Source organism: Camelus dromedarius, chromosome 17 (assembly GCF_036321535.1).
Source record: "Camelus dromedarius isolate mCamDro1 chromosome 17, mCamDro1.pat, whole genome shotgun sequence".
In the NCBI taxonomy this organism is placed as follows: domain Eukaryota; kingdom Metazoa; phylum Chordata; class Mammalia; order Artiodactyla; family Camelidae; genus Camelus; species Camelus dromedarius.
Window position 1 is genome coordinate 33,192,542 of NC_087452.1, and position 20,254 is coordinate 33,212,795.

The following is a 20,254-nucleotide window of genomic DNA, read 5'->3' on the forward strand; positions in this document are numbered from 1 at the left end:
GCCTGAGTATGACCCGGAGAGCTAAGCACCCAGGGCCCTGCCAGAAGTGAGGGTCCAGGTCCACATCCCCAACACCTTGGCCCATTTCAGACTAGGTCTCTGCCCCTGAGGGGGAGAAGAATGCGGAGCAGTTCTCGGTATTTTTTCTTTCTACATTTTATTATTTCAAACCAGGTGAACAATTCCATAAAACGTGAAAAAAGCAAGGAAGTGTTCAACGCTGAAGGTCCCGGGCCTGGGGCGAGGGCATGAGGGGCAGGGCCCCTCAGCAGGCAGCGGCGGTTCCTAGGTTAGCGCTAAGGAGCTACATTTAGGTTAATGGAGCCAGGGCCCAGGGCCACAGGGGCAGGCCCTCAGTGACATTGGCAGTTGTCTGGAACAGCCCTTGGAACCCAATTCTGTGGAGGGCAGGGCACCGCCCACACAGGGGGCAACCAGCAGAGGGATGGGTGTAAACACGCAGACACACTCAAGGCACAGAATCACTGGAAAGGGGTTGGGTGGGCGCTGGTCAGGATTGGACAGTTTTAAATAGTTTTTCTCTAAAAAGTTTTCTAGGTTTGCAGTTTTTTTTTTTCTCTTGACTTTCATTTTTTTAAAAAGCTATGAGAATTAGCAGGTGGACTGTGGTCTCCAGGAATGGTGGCGTTTCACGCTTCTTGTGCTTTTTCCTTTGGGGCCTCCGAGTGGCTGAGGGGGGCGGGTGGGCCTGGAGTAGGGGGTCGGGCAGGAGGCTCCCTGTAAACATCTGGACTGGGGCTGGGTCAGGGGCTGGTGTTGGGTGAAGCTAGGGGTCCCAGGCCGGAGAATTGGGTGCCCCTCCAAACACAGGCCTTGGGAAACTCAGTATGTGCTCCCCTCCCCCATCACAGAACAAGATGATGGTTAAAACCAGAAGAGATGCCAGGAGAGGGTACCATGGCCCTTCCCTGCACCTGGGACAAGGGCGGGCTTCAAACACAGAGGCCTGTGGCAACCCCTCCCCCCAGTCTCTGGACCTGAGGGAGGGGACAGGGGAACCAAGAACAGAGAGTGGAAAGAGGAGGAAAAGCGGCCAGGGGGACAGGCGGGGAGCGTGGTCCTCTTGCCCCCATCTTCCTCAGGGGCTGGGGGGAGCAGAGTCGGCGGTGGCCCTGGAGGTGGGGGACAGTCAGGGCATGGGTCGGGAGGTAGCCAGTGTGTGTTGCTCCTCCCACCTCCCTAGACAATGACCCTTCTCCTTTTTCCCCACCAGGGACACAGTAGTTGCCCAGGAGCCAGTGTGCATTGCTGGGCTACATGGGGGAGGGGAGTCTGTAGCACCACAGAGTCCCCTCCTCCCCCAGGGCCGGTGGGGCCCGCCCCAGCTTAGGACCCTCACATAGGTCCGAGGGAAACAGGGCAGGGCTGAGAGTGCAGAGCTGGTCATACTGAGTGGAGGGCAGCTGGGCCCCTCGATCATCAACAGACTTCAAGCTAGGCCAGTGGCCTGCTGGTGAGGAAGTTGAGTTTTCTCCAAGGAAGGTCGGGAGAGCCCTGTAGTTCTGCCCCAGGGCACCGCCAGGCGCTTCTGGGCCGCTGAACAGAATGAGCCTGGGGCCTACCTGTGCTGCCTCCTCAGTGCCCTGCACTGTGGCCCTCAGCACCCTGTGCCGCCCTAGCCCTCTGGGCTCCTACCGGCTGCCCAGGCCCCCCCCCCCCAACTGGGACCTCCTCAGCCCCCACCCCATCCCTTCTCTGGGTCAACGGCTCCCTTTGCTCCTCCCCAGCCCCCTGAGGCTCACCGTCCTGCCAGGCCCCGCTGCCCCTCAGAAGAGGCCGCAGTCCTTCAGGTTGTTCTTGATGATGACGTCGGTGACAGCGTCGAACACGAACTGCACGTTCTTGGTGTCGGTGGCGCACGTAAAGTGCGTGTAGATCTCCTTGGTGTCCTTGCGCTTGTTCAGGTCCTCAAACTTACTCTGGATGTAGCTGGCTGCCTCGTCGTACTTGTTGGCCCCTGTGGGAGACATGATGGTGAGGACTCGTGCTGCGTGTGCAGCTGGTGGGCCCATCCCACACATACAGCAGGGTTCTGTGCATGAACGGACAAACGTGTCACGTGTGTGTGACAGTTATGGGAGTGCACGTGCATGTCTGGGCATATACACAGGGGCACCTGATTATGTGAAGGAGGATGCCCAGTGACATTAATGGGTACATGCCTGAGTGTGTTAGGAAGGGCCCCAGGGTGTGCAGGGACAAGTATATAAATAAGACTGTAAGGCGCCAGCCCCTGTGTGAATCCTACAGTTACCCTTCTGTCCAGCTGGGGGCACCTGTGGGCCACCTGGTCACCACCAGCTCCTCCCCAGAGGCTCAGATCCCACACCTGTATACTCAGGAAAGCAGATGGTCAGGGGGCTGTGTGTGATCTTCTCCTCGAACAGGTCCTTCTTGTTGAGGAAGAGGATGATGGACGTGTCTGTGAACCACTTGTTGTTGCAGATACTGTCGAACAGCTTCATGCTCTCGTGCATGCGGTTCTGGGGGCGGGACAGGACAGCACTGCGAGGTCAGCACCAGCCCCGCCCCCCTCCCCCCACCCCAACGGCTCTGGGCCTCTCACCATCTCCTCGTCCTCAGCTAGCACCAGGTCATAGGCGCTCAAGGCTACGCAGAAGATGATGGCTGTGACGCCCTCAAAGCAGTGGATCCACTTCTTCCGCTCGGACCGCTGACCACCCACATCAAACATCCTGCGGACATGGCGCCTTAGCTCCAGAGAAGGGGTTCAGGGAGAAGGTCCCCGCCCCATTTCACAGGTTTTGCCGAGTGAGGACAGAGGCCTGCTCAGAGTGGGGGCAGCTGCCTTCATGGAATCACCCATGCTCGCCCACCTCATCCCTGGTTCTGGGCCGGGGCATATCTAGACCAGCAGGGTCAGCCTGGTCAGCAGGGCAGGCTGCAGCCACACGGGGCAGGGTCAGCCGTGAGCTGCTGGCAACCACGCAGCCTTGAGAAACTTTAGCGTGGGGCCGGGAATCCTGGACCAGCCACTGTCTCCCAACACTGCCATCTGCAGGCCCTGGAGCGAGGATCCCTTCCCATTACTCCCAAGGCTGGCAGCCCCTGCCCACATGCCCGCTCACTTGAAGTGTAGGTCTTTGAAGGTGAAGTGTGTCTCCACGATGCCCGTGGTCTTCACACGGGTCCGCAGCACATCCTGCTGCGTGGGGATGTAGTCACTTTGTGCAATGCGCTCCAGGTCATTCAGGTAGCTGGAGTGGGTGGGGGGAGGTCAGTGGGGGTCAGCTGGCTGAGGAGGCCCCTTCCCCTCCATCCCCTCATTTTTCAGACAAAGCCCTGGCTTCTTTAACCCCTGCCTGCACTGCATTCACTGCTCAGGTGAAGAAACTTGCACTAATGTCCCTGCCTCCTGCCTAGGGAACAGGCCTGGGAGGAGGGGCAGGCAGCTCTATAGCTGACCAGCCAAGCTCCAGTACCCAGGTGTGAGCCAGGCCCGCCTCAGTCAGGATCCAGGGTGGTGGAGCTGCAGGCAAGGGAGCTGGGAGGGGGCAGATTAGTCTTTCAGTGAGGGATTCAGGATGCTAATTGACGCAATTACGGTACCCGCGGCAGAGCAGCCTGCCATGTCCCTCCATGCAGGGCTGGACAGGTTGGGGCCTGCCAGGCCCAGTGGGCTCTTTGCCCAGTGCCCAGTAAAATCTGGGCTCCTTAGGGGGAGGGCATCAACACTTGTTTGGCGGAGATCCCAGAGGTTCCTCATTACCAGCTCTCTTAATTAGTATCAATGCCACCCCTGCCAAGCCCTGAGACCAGCTCTGCTGCCTGCCTCAGTATCCTTGCTGGGCCCTGGGGGTTGGGTCTAGGCCTCCCAGCCGCTGCCCAATGCCGATGTCTTGCTCCTGGGGCTAGCCCTTGGCTCCCACCAGCAGCCAGGCCAGAGGGAAATGACTTCAGAGACGCAGGGACAGAACAGAAAAACAGGAAGGGCTATGGGGGACCATGACGCATGTGCTGTGACCTGCATACTGTACCTCGCCCCTGAAAGCCTCCAGCCCAGAAGCCTCACAGTGAGTTCCATATCATTTTCTCCCTTGTCCCCAGCAGATGCACTCACCCCAGGGACCCACTGCCCCACAGCTGCCTTGGAGGATTGCTGTGAAGAGGGGCTGGAGTATTCCTGTTCCCTGGGGTGCTCCAACCTACTGCTTCCCACCCCTGGGTGATCCTGTCACAGCATAAACCTGCCTTGGAGGGCCAGGCCCATGTTTACTGCTGAATCTCCACACCTAGAACAGTGCTGGCCACAGCAGGTACTTAACGTCTGGGGAATGAAGAATGGGGATGATGGAGGAGTGGGAAGTGGCCTGGAAGGTGGCTCTAACCTCCCTCCTTGAGGATCCAGGCCACTGAAAGGGCAATGGTTGATAGGACCCACCCCTCCCTGCCTCCAGGACCCACAAACTCTGTTGGCACTGAGCCTGTGACCTCTGGGAGGGGCAGCACAGAGGCCTGGAGGCTCCCACGGTATTGGCGGTAATTCCACAGCTCCTGTGGGGGCTGTGCACTCACAAGTGCATTAAGGCCACTGTAAGGAGCAGGGGAGGCTGTCCAGGTGACTGGGGCCGGACTTAGGAATCATGGCCAGGCAAGATCCGCCTCCCACCCACCCCTGCTGAGGTTCAGCCTCTGAGTGGGCTCAGGATCGGATGGGAAGTGGAAGTGGGAAAGGTGTTCCAGACAGAGGGACTGGCTGAAGCGGAGGTAGGAGAGGGGAAGTGAGAGTGCAGGGCCAGCAGCCTATCTGGGTGGCACCATCTAGAGCCTATGGATGTCCCCTCACAGCCCTGCAGCTATCAGCACTGGCCACCAGCCTGTCTGCCCTATTCCCCGTGGGGTGCTCAGTGCCTCGCACCAGGCCAAACCCCAAATCACCAAGGCCTCGGTTGACAGTCAGCAGCTTCATGAATGGAGACGGGCAGTATCCTTCTGAGGGTGCTCAGCATCTCTGGCCCAAGCTGTGGGCCAGGTCTCCCCCACCCCACCCCCAGCCCGGCCCCTTGGACTACTCACTAGGCAGCAGAGTCATTGAGCTGGTACTCCCGCGAGCGGCCAAAGCAGGCCTGCACACCATGGTCAGCCCAGAGCCTCCGGATGACACCGGACAGGTCCTCAGGGAGCACGCCCTGCTCCTCAGCCGTGCAAGACAGTGCAAACAGCTGCCTGGCGTCATCCTAGGCACAGTGGTGAGCAGTCAGCAAGTCACAGGAGCACACCCCCACCTAACCTGTCAGAGGCAGGGTGGCCTCCAGCATGGCAACCAGGCTGGAGTGTTCTCAGCTTCCCCAGGACAAGACTTGCCCTGAAGCTTTATGGAAGGCAGGCAGGGTAGGGGAGTCCACATACCGCTCGGGAAGAGTCAGCAAAGTCAATCTGTAGATTGCCCATGGCTTTGACGATGGCCATGATGGACTGGATGGTGTTGCTGTAGACAACTGCCCGGTACTGCCGGCATTCCTCCTCTGAATAGCCGTCTTCATGGATGATCCTGGCAGCCAGGGGGCAGGGGTTAGGATCTACAGGGCACGTGGACCTCATATGGCCGCTGGGACTGCTGGGGCCTACAGGGACCTACTTCAGAAGAAGGAAGCTGTCTCTGGACCACTGGGACCTGAGGATGGAAGACTGCCTCTGAGGAGGTCCTGGGCCCTGCTAACACTGGCTGGGCCTACACCTAGGGGCAGTACAGGCTCAGAGGAAGAGGAGAGGAAATCAAAGTTTGGAGGCTGCCTCCCACACACAGCACTTACTTCATCTGCTTGACAATGGTGCTCTTCCCTGACTCCCCAGCACCTGGAACAAAGGGCACAGGCAGTTAGGGAGCAGGCCCAGTGGGGCCACACAGGCAAGCAACTAGCGGCCCGGTCGTGTGGCCCCAGAGGCAGAACTCACCCTCCCCATCAATGCACAGTGAGATGGAGACAGGTGGGTAGCAGAGTGCTCAGGGGTGCTGCTGGCAGGGCCACAGGGGTCAAGACAACCTAGACCACCTGCACCCCATGGTGGACACACTCCAGGCCTGTGCTTCCCACAAAGTCCACTGCCCACCGTGGCTCTCACTGCTCTGGCTGAGTCTGGCTGGAGACTAGAGGCCAGCCCCTTAGGAGTCACCCTGTCATTCTCACATATGCAGGCTCGCCACTCTGCGCCTGGTGCTCCCCAACATGGCACCTGGGCACTGCTGGCAGAAAGAAGCCCTGCATAGGGGTGTGGCAGCATTCTTCTGCCTCCCAGACATGGCCCAAGGCCCAGCCCCCTGCTTGCTGGGCCCAGGACCTGGGAGGCACGCAGTCTCTCTCACACACACATGCACGCATGCACGCACACACACACACACACGTGCACATGCACGCACGTCCCCGTGTAGTGACTCAAGATGCTTCCCTGGCCTGGCAGAGCCCCACCCTGTATTTCCCTTTGGTCAGCACTGAGGCATTTGCTGGCCCTCTCTCTCGTGACTCTCATAGCAACCTCACACACAGGTACTATTTTTCCCATTTTACAGACAAGGACGCTGAGGCTCAGAAAAGTAAAGTCTTGGCCTCAGATCCCATAGCCAGGATTCAGAAGGGCAGGGAGACATGCAGGACGATGTCTGGCCTGCTCAGCCCTTCCCAAAGTGCGGCTCAGACACTGCTGGACGATGCTCAAGAAGGGTGATTTTTTTAAAAAGCAGATTCCCCGGCCCCATCCCAGACATACCATCAGATCTCGAGGAGGGCAGCCTAGAAACCTGGGCAGGCCCTCACCCCTTCCCTTCACTGCTCCCTATCCTGAGCTCCAGGTAGAGCGCACCTTGGCTGGGCCCAGCTTTCCCTCCCGGCCTTCACCCAGGCTCTTCCCTCTGCTCTGCCCCATCACTGCCAGTCACACCGGTACCTGCCAGGCACTGCCTCTCAGCAACTCTGGGTCTTTGCCCATGTAGTTCTGTGCTGGGTATATCTGTGCCTTGTCCCATTTACATGGGTCCCAACCCTCCTGATCACTGTGGCAGGTCTGTCCCTCTGAGCTGGGTGGGTGGTGGGGTCTGTGGAGAAGTCAGACTTGGGGACTCTGGCCCCCACATCCCTCAGGGCTGGTCAAGACAACCTCAGAGCTTGAAGGGCAAACACACAAACTACCATGAGCAGCAGTGATGACCACGGCCAAGCCATGAATAGTGCCTTAACTGTCAGATGTTTTTCTAAGCCCATCATGTCCACTACGGAAGCCAGTCTCACAGCAAGTCCCCAGGAATCAGTCCTAGTCTCACCCCCATTTCACAAATGAGGAAACAGAGAGGCTGCTGTCACATGGTTCTAGCCCCTCTGTGGGAGACCTCTTCACAGTTTCCCCAGCGCTGTCCCTGTGCCCTGTACTGCAGCTGGGCTACACAGCCCTTGCCACCAGGTTCACTCCCTGCTGTCCCAGGCAGACGCAGGTCTGAGTTTCTGCAGCAGCAGACGCTGCCGAGACCCCTGCCCTCCTGCATCTGCACTACCTCCTACCCTAGATCCAAGTTTACCAGGAGAAATGGGGAACAGCTACGGCCTTCACGGCTCTGGCCCAGGGTATGTCCACCACCCAGGGGCCTCCCTGAGGAGGAGGGTCTGACCTTGCCTCACAAATGCCACCAGCTGCCTGGAATCACTGGGCTTCTGACTATCCCGAGCCTGCTTTCCAGGAGAGTGGAGCATTGCGGGTGGCACAGATGGATGGCTGGCACAGCGAGCCCCTCTATGGGCTCAGCCCCTGGGCACTAGAGGCCCCAGTCCCAGTTATTTCCCTGGGTTTGGGCTGTGGTCAAGCGGCAGCAGCCCCTCAAACCCCCTTCACTGGGCTCTGCATGGCAGGGGAGCAGCTAGGAACCCTCCGCTGACAATCCCCACCTGCTGAGTGCGCACACAGGGAGAGGGCCTAGGAAAGCCTGAAGGTGCTGCCTGATCACTGCGGTCCATCCCCCAGGGCCCAAAATATCCACAGAGCAAGGAGAACAGCACTGGCCTGGCTAACCACAAGGGCCAGGTAACTGCCTGGCTGTCCTATGCACCTAGGCACTTGCTTCACAGAGCAGGGGGAAGGGAACACATCCTGAAGCAGAGGAAGACCCAGGAGCCACAAGTCTCAGCCAGGCTTGGGGGCCCAGAGGGGAGAGGAGACCAAGGATGTGAAGTGATGGGTCAGCTCAATCATACCATCCTGAGTCAGGTGAACCGAGACAGAGCAGGCCACTATCCAGGGCACAGGAGACCTGAGGTGATGGTAAGGATTGCCCCCTCTTGTGTGACTTTGGGACCACTGTCCACTGACGCACCAGTCTCCCTGTCTGGCCCTCTTGGTCAGTGGTTGGGCCACCCCATGACCCTGCCCAGAGATGGGACGACAGCACAAACTTGCTTTGCATCTGATTTTCCTTGCAGCGACAGGTCCGGCAGAGACTAAGGGAGATGGCACCTGGGCAAGCCAGGCTGGAGCTGGGACACTTGTCCCCTACCCAGCAGCTGAGGGTCCACTTCCCTGTCCCCTTCCAGCCTCAGTCTCCCTTCCTCTCCCTTTTAAGAGTCAAGAGGACATTTTCTGCCCCCTACAGAGGTCATTGCAGAGACCCCCCCATATGACAGGTGGACAGACCAAGGTCACACAAACCGTGGACTCAGGGTGGTCCCTTTGTCTTTCCAGCAGCCATGACTCAAGAGGGAAGGATAAGTGGTAGGTCAAGGGTGTGGTGCTGGCAGCCAAGCAGGAAGCTGGGGGGACACCAGGACAGAACAGAGGCCCGGCCCAGGAGCAGCTATGGTAGACAGGGGACAGGGGGAGAGGTGCGTGGGACCATAGCATGACACTCAGGTGGACACCCTGGTTCTTGGGCAGCCCACAACCTAGGTGACCCAGGAGCTGTGGAGCAGCAGGCTCCTTTTCCATCGGGGCCTGATGGTGCTCCCCCAGCAGATAGGCCAGTATTTGGCTTGGGGTTTGCTCGCACCTTGCCGATCCTAGGCACCCAGTTCTCCCCACCCAGCCCTGTGCCTTCCTCTCAGGGGCAGGGGCTTCACTAGCTGGCTCTGGATGGCCTCAAAGCTGCTGGTTGGGGGAACTCAGCCAGCAGAAGGTGGCAGGAGTCTCCTACCCACAGAGGGCCCATCAGGGACTCCTTCTCCAGCTAAGTGAGACCAGAGGGACCCACAGAGGCTCCCTGGGTGGCCTCAGTGTTCCCACTGGGCCATACCTCTTCCCACGAAGGAAGAAACCTCTGCAGCCTTGCCCTAGGGCGCAGCTGCTGGGCCCCCTGCGGGAGGGCAGTAATTGCCGTGATGTTCTGGGCGACAATGGCTGCTCTGCGTTAGAACATCTGCTTCCACTCCAGGAGCGCTGGGCCCCATCTGAGAAGGGAACAGATGGGGGAAGGGAGAAAGAACTCCACCTGCCTGAACAAGGCCAGTAGGGCCTCTACAGCAAAGATAGGCCACTGGTCCAATGGCTTGATGCTGATCCCAAGCCCCAGTGTCAGGTCTGGCTGTCGCCTGTCTATCGTGGATCCTCTATCTCCCAGACAAACCTCTGTCCTGCTGGGAGGCCCTGACATACCGCTGTCCCCTCTGGCCTCCATTTCCCCTCCACAGAGGCTATGAGGCCTTGAGTGGCCAGCCAGTCCACCTCTCACTTTCAGATCCTCTCTCAGAGGGCGCTCCAGACCTGCCGCAGCCCTGGTGCCCACCCTCATCCCTCCTGAGATCTCCAAGAGCTGCAGACCCTTCCTGCCCGTCCTCTGGCACCTCATCTGTGAGACGAAGAGGACACCTCATTATCATCCCAGGAGAGGAGTGGTGCCCGGCACATAGTGAGCATTTAGATCAAAGTTATCACTATTTTTCTACCCTTCGGAAGATGACAGATTTCCCCAAACCTCTCATTTCCTGCAACCCACTGTAACCATGCTGCATAGGTCACTGCAACCGCAGCCTGCAGAGGGGCCTGATGTGGCCATCTCATTTTGAAGGCGAGTTTCTGAGGCTTTCAGACAAAACACATGGGAGGGCAATGACCAGTGGCTAACAGGCTGACTCAGCAGTGGTGGTTCCCTGGCGGGACTTGTGTAACCTGGGACAGGAGTCAGAGCCACTCACTCCCTTGCTGGCTTTTTGCTCGGAGTTCGTCACTTCCCTTCCACACAAGCCGGCACTCCTACAAAGCTGGGTACTCCCTCCCGCCCTGGCAGCCTCACTGCAGACACTGCTCACTGGCTCCCCGCACCCAGAAGCCTGGGCAGGCTGGGTAACAGGCCTCCCTGGAGAGGCTCTGGTGCTGGTGGGCTCCCCTGGAACACGTGGGGCTAGGGAGGGCAGCGGCTGACGTGGCAGGCCTGAGGGCAGAGATTCTCAGAAGCAGTAGTGGCTGAGACCACAGGGTAGACTTGGGCAGCAGCCCAGCTCAAACCCTCAGCACAGGCCCGCCCCCCACTGCCACCACCGCCCCCTACTCCCCGCCACCGGCCTACCCTGGTGGGGCGCACAGGCTGGGGTGAGAAGCCCACTCCAGAGGCAGCCCTGGCACCACCTCCCACTCTCATCCCAGGAAGGTGCCACGTCTCCAGCCCAGCCCGTGGTTCTGGGCCCCCACGGCTCCGGCCCCTCCCCTGCAGCCTCAGGGTCCCGCCCCGCCACCACCAGGGGGAGCCCGGCAGCCAGAGACCCAGAGGACGAGGTGGGGGTTGGGCCGCGCAGGAAAGCGTTTGTTTCTGAAAAGCAGCCTCAGCTAGGGGCAGCTGAGGGAGGTGCCTCCCCCATGGCCCCTTCCCGAGCCTGGGAAGCCCTCCGCCAGCGGAGACGCCGCACACAAGGGAACAATGGGAAAGGGAGGGAGGGGGAGAGGGCCCCGCCACACAAAGGCCCTCCAAGCCCCGCCCCTGGCGTCTCTTCCTTCCTCCAGGTGCTCTTCTCTGGCCCCTCACTCCCCTCAAGGAGGCTCAGCCGGGGTCTGGCCCTGTGAGGGACAGGGACATGGGTCTCAGATGGTCCTTGCAACACCCCCACCCACATGTGTGGCCTTGCCTTCCCCCAGGTGCCCCAACAAACCCAGAACTTTCCTCCCTCCAGTCTCTGCCACTTGGGCAGCCTCTAGCAGCTCCCAGGGGTTCATGAACAACCAGGGCCTGGCCTGCTGTGGCCAAGTCAGAGCTCTCTGTGCAAGGGAAACAGGCCTCGGGTCCTGCCAGACACGGAGCGGGCTTTCCAGGGCAAGGCTGTATCTCCCTCAGTGGGGCCCTGCCCAGTGTACAGAGGGAAACTGAGGCACTGGGTAAGATAGGCCACCCTGAAGGAGAGGAAGCCCTGAGACCAGTTCACAGTTGGCCCCTCAGGCTACAGGTCTCACCCTCTACAGGAGCCAGGTGATGCTGGACAGGGCCCAGGTCACACCCCTCTCCCTGATGCTTCTTCATTTAAGGAATTGCTTTGTGTTTTCAAAGAATCTAAATCACCCCTCTCTCTCCCTGATTCATTGTGGTAGACCCTGGGTGAGATGCCCAGTGCCTGGGCCTCAGTGTCTCCATCTATGACACGTACCCCTCAAAGGAGTGCGCCAAACCCCAGGCCTGCCCTGAGTAGCCTCCCTTGGGTCCTCACATCCACCCTAAACTGCTTCAAGGTCCAGCCCAAACCAGCAGTTTGTCTACGTGCCCACAAGCCATGGACCATGCTGAGAATCATGACATCATAGGTCCTAGCACTGAGCACAGTGAGAGGACAGGACAGCCTGAGATCACACAGTGAGGAAGGTAGGGGAGTGGGCCTTCTGGGACCCAAGGTCTTGACTGGCCATGAGGATGCATGGTCTTGGCTTTGTGTCCCCTGGGGCCTTGGTGCTTCTGCTGCTTCTGCCCGAGCTCTCCTACGCCTCTTAGGCTCTTCAGCACCCTCGGGCCCAGCCTGACAACACAAAGCAGAGCTCCTGGGAACCTCTGTGGAGGAGGGCAAGGCAACAAAACTTGGATTTGGAGGCTAAGAAGCATGAGGGTCAGCCTCACCACCTATGAGGCTGTGGCTAGCCCACACCATGGACACATCAGTCGCTACACGGTGCCACACACAAGCCCACCATAGCATTTGCTCTCAGGGTGGCCTTCTGCCCGAACACTCTTCCCTTCTCCTCTGGACAACTCCCAGTCTTCAGACCAGGCTCAGTGGCTCCCACGCAGGACTTTGACAGCCTCTGAGCCTTACTCAGGCCTGGCCTTAGTCCTCCTAAGCCTGGGGGCTGTAAGAGGCAAGAGCATAATTTCAGGGGGGGAAAGCGAAGTGCTAAGCTGCCTCACTATGACCCAAGTATTACTGTGAAGGGCCAGGGCCAGGGCCAGAAGCGGGGACTTTGGGAAGCAAAAACGGGGGCAGCTGCATTAGGATGAGGTCCCCCATGGACATACAGCAGATTTCTGGCTTTGAGCAGGAAAGACTCATAGGGTCCTGAGTCCCATCCTCCAGGGTAGATGGCCCCCTTCCAATTCCCTAAAAGAACTGAGGCTCCCCATCAGGACCCAGGCTTATACAGAACACACATGCGTACCCACAGCATCTGCCTATCATCCTGACTGACCAATTCTTGCCAGTTGGGAACAGACTCCTGGAGGGCTACAGGAGCTGGGGGCAAGTGCTCAGAGTCACTGCCTGGGTTGTGTGCTTGGTTTTGTCTCCACTTACTGGGTAAGTCATGTAATGTCCCTGACCCTCAGTTTCTGCATCAATGAAACAGATGTAATGTCAGTCCCAGCCTCACACAATCAGGGCTCAAACAGAGGTGGCTGCTGTCACCAACAGAGAGGAAACTGAGGCCCAATGAAGGCACCCCCAGGCCCAGTGGGTAGTCGCAGGGGGGAATCCTTACGCTGGATCAAGGGCCCCCTGTCTACCCTCAGGCAGGGGAAACCCAGAGTGAGCTAATCCCGGGGCTGCTGCTCCATTTCCGGGCATTCATCTGGGCCTGCAGCCGGCCTTCCGGCTTTGGAGGGCAATGGCCGCTGGGGAACATAGGAGCAGCCCTCTGCTTTCCTGCTAGCCGCCCCCCCTCCACCCCATGCCGGCGTCCCTCTTCCAGCCACCACTTCCTGTGGTCAAAGGAGGAGCCTGGAATCCTTCTCAGAGGCACCACCTTCTCTGAGATCCTGGGCCCAGTGGTTGCTGGGGAAGGACAAGGGACAGAGCTGTCTGGACTGACTCCAACCCAGTGACTGCCAGTAGGGTGGCCCACGGGGAGATGCAGAAGAGCCTGGACAGGTGGGGCCCACCTTCTTAAACCTCTTGTTGACCTGGCTCACACCCCCCACCCCAGTGCAGAGTGTAAGCGGCCCTCTGGCCTCTTCCTCTTTTGGGCTCCTCCTCCTTCAGCTGCTTCCTCCTTTTCCTCCGGTGTGGACACCACTTCCCCGAGAGGCCCAGCCCTGCCATGCAGACTTCACGGCCCCTCCTCCCACCCGGGGCACAGTAGGTGTTGTCATCAACACCCCCCCTGGATACCTGAGGCTGTAGCAGCTGTGGCACCCGGAATTCTCCAAGCCACGAGGACACCTTCTCAACAAGCCTTACACGATCCCACCTTTAGGTTTTGGCTCAAACTGGCTGGGTACTTAACTGCCAAGCCTTGGAAGTGTACTCAGAAGGCCAACGCTGAAGGCCAGCCTGCCCTAAAGAATGTGTGGTTTTTCCAGGGAGATTATTATTCTTCCCAAATCATCAAGATGACCAGAGCCCCAGAATCAGCATTGGAGTGAGGGTGGAGTGGGTTGGGGTTTAGTAAGAACAAGAGCTCCGGGCTAGGGAAGCTGGGTGGGGCTGGGTAGAGGGGGCCCCACCCTGCACCTGTGGCTGAGGGAGGGACTGCCTGAGAGTATCAGGTACTAGGGCCACCATCAAAGGGCCTAGTCCTCTGCCCTCCCAGGGGCATTCTTAGGCAGGGCTCATAAGCTGTGGTTTGACCATACATAATCTGTTGACCCCTTCCCCTCACTGAACGCTTAGGTTGGGACTCCTGCCCTGAGATACTGGGAAGATGAGACAGAAGCTGGCCTGGGCCCTGCCCCCATCTGCCCCATCCCGCCAAAAGGTAGCACTCAGGCTCCGGGTCAGACTGTCTCATCCTCTGCTGGGGATGTAGGGGGTGGGCAAGGGCCTGGTCCCTCAGAGGCTAAGAGTTTATGTGGACAAAGCTTCCTCCATCCTGTTCCTGCCAAAAGAATGGGTGGCTTTTAGAGACAGAGACCGAGAGAGACACAGCCAGGGACTGAGACCAAGGGCAGGGTGTATAGGACCAGTGTGCCTGCCTGTGGGCCATGCTGCTCTAAGTGCTGCAGCCCAGGGACCTCACCGGGCTCCCATCAGGCTCCACCCCCAGAACTATCTGCTGTCACTTTTTGGGCAACATTTGCAAGCCTAGGGTAGCAAGGATACCACCCAGTGACCCTGCAACTCAGCCCAGCCCAGGGCCAACCCTGAATGGCTACTCAGGCCCAATCGTGCCAGTCCGCATCTGGCAGCCTAGGCTCCAACTCAAGCACAGTGGGTGGCTCAACGCTGCCTCAGGGCTTGGCATGGAAGCCTGAGCTCTTCAGCTGGCTTGACTTCCACCTCCAGCCACAGTGGCAGTGATTCCCTCTCCTTACCACCTGCTCTGCCCTGTCTGGGGTTCTCCACCCCCAATCCTCCTGGGATGCCCTCAGCTGAGTTCCAGTGTCAGTTCCTTTGCAAAACCGCTCTGATTCATGGGTATCCTTTGAAGGACCCAGTTTCACTACTATCCTAGAAGTGGGACTTATGCTGGCTGCACCGACATAAGTTATGGGCGGAGGCTGAGTTCAGTGGGACTCCACAGGATGCTGGCAGAGGGGGGTCAGAAATGGCTTAGACCCCTACTCAATCCCTAGTGTGGGAGCTCCAGCCCCGTACTACTGGCTCTGGAAGACAAAGCCAGGCCTAGCCTGGGGGAGGGGTGGGAAGAAGAGACTCAGAGACTCAAGCTGCCCCGCCCCCTATTCAAGTGCTAATGAGCTCCAGCCAGGATGGCCGGATGGCGGGATGGGGAAGGCTCTGGGGAGAATAGGAAGACTGGAGGCCCGCCTGGGTACCAGCCCACTTGGTACCCAGGGCCCTGCCACACCCCCAACCCTAGACCCCCAGGAAGGTAGCTCAGCCCCCAGAGGTTGAGCCTAAGGTCCCCAGGACTGTGGCACTCAAGCTGGCACCAAATGTCTACAAAACTCAGTCTCCCACTTTCCGTGAGCAGCTGCCTAAGGACAAGGGCAGGTGTTCCCCAGGGTCTCTATACTGCCGCCAGGCAGCCTCCAGGCCAGGAAGACCCCTCCCCACCAAACTCTCAGCTCTGCAGGAGTCAGCAGAGGGTCCCTTGCCACTTTGGTATACCATCCCCACAACACCTGTGGCTGTAGGCTGGTACCACATCCCAGGTTACAAGTGGAGAGCAGATCGTTTACCAGGATTTCCCCTGTTGCGGGATTTCTCAGGCCGTATGCACTAGGGAAGCTGGGATTTGAGCCCAGGTCTTTGTGACCCCAAGAGCTGGTCTGAGAAGGGTGAGCCCTCCTCTCCCAGGCCAGCAAACACCCACACAAAGTCTTGGGAACCTAGGTCAGGCCCTCCTACCTCAGTGCCCTTGCTGAGTTGGTCCCCTCTGTCCCCAGTGCCAGACCCTGGCAAATGTTGCTCATTTTCCAAGGCCACTCAGAGGACCGCCTCTCCAGGAAGCCCCACACTCCATTCACAGGCATCATTAGACTCTACCCCATACCCAGCCAGCCAGGATCCCAGGCAAGCCCTTCCCACTAACTCCAGCTACACCAAGCCCCAAGCAGCAGCCCTAGAATTACTTACCCCTGTTCATGGCTGTGCTCAATTCTCATTCTTTCCACACACACTTAGCAGGCACCTACAGTGTGCCAGGCCCTTTGCAAGAGACACAGTCAGGAAAAAGGGCACAAAACTCCCTTTTTTCTTTAAACCTAGTTGAGCCCTTGTGTGTGCAATCTCCACAATGGCCAGGCCAAGAACTCCTGCAGCATTGTTACTCTGTCTGAGCCCCAGGGCTGTGGGGCAGCTCCTGCCCTAATAGCTAGATAGGCTCTACTGGAGATAGCAGGCCTGCAGTAGTCCACAAACAGCCTGAGCTGAAAGGAAGAATGCAAAGCCACTCTCCCATATGAACAGTTGGAGTCCCTGCTGGGTGCCGTGCCCTGTGACAGGCTGAAGACTTGTCAGCAAGAGATCTGCACCGAGTGGGAGAAGGGCCGTCTCTGAGGTGCCATCATAGCCTGATGAGAGCAGGGGAAACAGCCTGAAGAAGTTTTCCCTCCACCAGTCCTGGTCATTGGCCCTTGCCACCTGCTCATGATACGGCAGGTGCTGGTTCAGTGGCCTCCATCTTACTCCTCCATCTACCCATCCCCAAGACCAAGTTCACATTAGGATCACTTCTTTCATTCAACAGAGAAGAATCACTCAGTAGGTACCAGGCTCCACGCTTGGCATAGAAGGCTCAGAAATGAAGAGGACACGGCCCTGCCCCGTCTCAAGGGAGAGCAGCCGTGACGCCAGCAAATACCAAGCTCTGATGGGGGAAGCTCAGAGGGAGCCAGAGGAGGTGCTTTACCAGCCTCAGGGAAGGGGGGTTGTCAAGGAAGGATCCTGGGAGGTGGTTCCTGAGCAGATTCTTGAAGAAGAAAAGCAAGTAGGAGTCAAACAGAGGAAAAGTACATCAAGTGAAGGAAACAAATACAAAGTCCCAGGGGCAAGAGAACTGCTGTATTTATACCCTAAAGCCTTCCTGGAGCCAACGATGGACACTATCTCTCCTTACTCTGTAGGCTGCCCACCCAGCTCATCCCAATTCAGGGACACCCCCTAAACACACACTCTGGCTTACTTTCCCCAAGTGCCCAGCCTGAGGCCCCAGATTCCACCTGGGGATAGCTGGTCAATCAAGTTGAACTGGGAAGGGGAGTATCCTTGAAGTAGGGCTGGTATCAGCAACTCTGCTCCCCCTACCAAGCTGCCAGGAAAAACCCTCTTACCAGCATGTACCACATCTGCCTCTGCCCCGGTGACAGTGACTGTACCCGCCCACTGGCAGGGCTACCCAGGACAGGAAGGAGCCAGTATGCGGGTGGAGCAGCAGGCGTGGTTCTGGCTGGGAGGGAAGGCTGGCAATTGCCCAGCCTGAGTCCCGTTGCCTGGACAGAGTCTTTCCCGCTATGTGGGACGGGCACCCAGCACTCTGAAGCTGCCTCAGCTGGGCTCCCATCACCATCATCACCTGGATGGGGAAGGGATGGCCAGCCAGGATCCTTCCCCAGGCAGCCCTGGCAGACTGGGTCCTCAATTTCAGACAGAGTTTGGTCTCCTAGGCCCTCACAGTGCATCCTCTGCAGGGTCTTATCCCCTACCCCACACTCCCAACAGGAACCTCCATGAGGCCCCTATTCTCCCCATCCTGGGCACAGCACTCCTCTGGCCCAAACCCAGGAAGCCCATTTCACAGAAGAAGCAAGGGCCAGAGGGGGAGGATGCTGAGATGGACTCCTCAGCCTAGAAAATGCTGAGCCGGACCCTATACCCCTGGCTGCTGCCAGCCCAGTGTGGGAGGGGTTGCCATGCCCAGAACCTGAGCAGGGCTCCAAGGACCAAGATTGGTGGGATGTGGTCAGGATACAGAACAGGCCAGGCAGGAGCCCTGTGCCCTACCGGCCAGCCCCACATCTCAGCAGCCACCGTAACTGAGACTGGCCTGGGAAGGGGCTGGCTGGAGGCTCCCGGCTGGACCCGGGGAGGTAGTGGTACTGGAAGCACCCTCCCTGGGTCCAGCGGGCAGCAGCAATGGGCATTCCACCGTGTCGACACCCACTCACTGCCGCTGCCGCACTCGCAGCAGAGACAGGAAGAGGCAAGCGCCCAACGCAAAACAGCCCAGGAGGCTGGGCCGCCGCCCCTTCCCGCCCCTTCTCTTCCTCCCCGCAGCGGCGGCGGCAGCGGAGCGGATGCCATTTTGAAACCTCCGGGGCTGTGCCCCTGAGGCCAGGCCCCCAGGGACACTCAACAGATGGGCCCAGGACAGAAGACACGCTGCTCCTCAGCCATAAGCCCAACGTGAAAAGCCCCACTTTTCACAGCCTGGGGACCCCACAGCAGCTCTGGTGCTGAGGGGCCACACCCCCCCCACATACATGGTCCAGCCTTCAATGCTGCCACAAGGGCCTGCTTCCCCCTCCACCCCTGAAACTCCCCTAAATCAGGCTGCCGTTGGGCACCACACCTGGTCCTAGTGGGAGGCTGCACTGGGACAACTACCAGACCCAAAGCCTTTGTAAAAGTCCACTTCAGATGCTCACCCCAGTAGGCCGACTACTTATCCAGCTGGTCCACCACTCCCCCCTCACAGGGCTTCAAGACCCTACAGGCCCACCCACTCCCGGAGGCCACATCCCAGTCCTTTGGGCCCAGAGGGGTGCGGGAAGCCAGCAGATCTCCTTGGCCCGCCCGCCGGGGGCAGCAATATGTCGGCTGTCTCACCACTTCCACTTCCCCCCACCCCTCAAGCAGCCACCATCTTCCCTGGCCCTGGAGGCGACGCAACCCAAACTCCTCCACACTCCTTCCTACTCCAAGACACCCCCTCACTGGCCCAGACAGGACTTAGAAACTGGGAAACAGACAGCCAGCGGAATCTCCCTGGAAAGCTTCAGGCCTGGCCCCTCCCCCAGCATGACCAGTGGCACCTCAGTCCAGTCCCTTAGGGGGCTGGTGCCCATCCTCCCAGCCTGGCCCACCTGGTGCAGGGTGGGTGGGGGAATCTGGAGAAGGCCAGTGTGTGGGAGAGGACCTAAGAGCAGGGGAGCAGAGGGTCTGAGGAGAGATGCGTGCAGAGAGGGAGCCGCTGGGCCAGATGTAGGGAACAGGGGTCTCTAAAGGTTTGGTGGGTCCTGCTGAAGAGAGAGCTCATAAGCAATCATCCCACTCGAGAGGTCCCTTGGGGTCAAGGTGCACAGGTGGAGGGTATAGGGTCCAAAAGAGGGATGAGGCAAAGAGAGGAAAGGAGGGAGTGAGTGGGGGCCTGATAGGGGCCCCGGGATACTCATGCCCAATAGGAAGAGAGGGAGCAGGTGAGGGAGCAGGTGGTGCCTGAGGGTGGGGGCTGAGTGGGATTCTGGGGGTTTGGGTAAAGTCTAGGGAAAGATGGAAGGACAAAGCAGGGGCTCTGAGGGTCTGTGAGGTTGGTCAGCAAGGGTAGATCGTCAAGCAGAGCTCTGAGCAGCAGTCGTTGGGGCACTGGTGGCTGCGTTTGAGGTTTGAGTTCTGGGATGAGTTGAGGATCTGACCTACAGTCTGGGCTATGGATCAGAGGTCTAGGCCAGTCGAGAGTTTTGATCCATTATTTCTATGTCCTTGTCGGGCGGCCTGTGGATTCAAGGCCGAGTCTGGGAGTTCGAAGCCCTAGTCTGCTGGTCAAAGTCGGGGATTTGGGAGGGGAATTGAGGGGTCCGAGCGCAGGGCGCGGCCTCACCCAACAGCAGCAACTTCACCTCCCGCGCCGCCTTCTCGCCGTCTTCCCGCAGGTTCTTGTCGATCATCTTGGAGCGCTCGGCCGCCGCCTTATCCTCGGCGCTCACGGTGCAGCCCATCCCGCCGTCCGCCGGCCCGGCCGCTGCCCGGCCCCGACACGGCCCCGGCCCGGCTCGGCCCCGCCCGACCCACTCCGCTCCCGCCGCCGGCCCTCTACGGGTAGCTCTCAGGTCGGCAGTTCCGAGCGTCTGCGGGCGGTGCCTTCCAGGCGGCCGCGCACCGACGGCAGGGCGGGCCGGGGGTGGGGCCGGAGCGAGTCAGGCCCGGGACTGGGCCGGGGCGGGCCCGGAGGCGGGGCCAAAGGAGATCTAGGGCCGGTGATTGGCTTGAGGGCGGAGCAAAGGCGAAGTTAGGCGCAGCCCAAGCTCGGCGGGGGCTGGAGGCGGAGCCACGCCAAAGGATAGCTCTAGGGGAAGAGCCTAGCCTAGGATTGCACGTAGGGCCGGCTGCAGGCGGGGCCAGGCTTGGATTGGGTAAGGAGCGCCAAGCTCTGCTGCCCGACGGCGGGGGCGGGCGGATCTCGTAGCCCGAGGATGGGGATCCGCGGCACCTCGCGGGCCTAGCAGGAACCAGCCCTCCGAGCTCCTGCGAGTTGGGCTAGCAGAGTGGGAAGAGGC

The 20,254-nt window shown here is 59.4% G+C and overlaps 1 protein-coding gene across 1 annotated transcript; it reads right to left on the reverse strand.

Annotated features, from left to right (window-relative positions):
- Positions 1-513: 513 nt before the first annotated feature.
- Positions 514-19,976, reverse strand: GNAI2 (G protein subunit alpha i2). The gene is made up of 9 exons (XM_031470396.2): positions 19,579-19,976; positions 5,796-5,838; positions 5,392-5,533; positions 5,059-5,219; positions 3,111-3,239; positions 2,588-2,717; positions 2,351-2,504; positions 1,764-1,978; positions 514-1,133 (listed from the first exon to the last, which is right to left on the reverse strand). The coding sequence occupies exons 1-8, from the start codon at positions 19,694-19,696 to the stop codon at positions 1,788-1,790; spliced, it is 1,068 nt and encodes a 355-aa protein (XP_031326256.1). The 5' UTR covers positions 19,697-19,976; the 3' UTR covers positions 514-1,133; positions 1,764-1,787.
- Between the last annotated feature and the right edge of the window lie 278 nt (positions 19,977-20,254).

Coding starts and splice junctions, on each gene's coding strand:
- GNAI2 (XM_031470396.2), bottom strand. CDS start 19,696: ATGGGCTGCACCGTGAGCGCCGAGGATAAGGCGGCGGCCGAGCGCTCC. Junction 5,534..5,795: donor ACCATTGTCAAGCAGATGAA/GTAAGTGCTGTG, acceptor CCTGGCTGCCAG/GATCATCCATGAAGACGGCT. Junction 3,240..5,058: donor CTCAATGACTCTGCTGCCTA/GTGAGTAGTCCA, acceptor CACCCACTCCAG/CTACCTGAATGACCTGGAGC.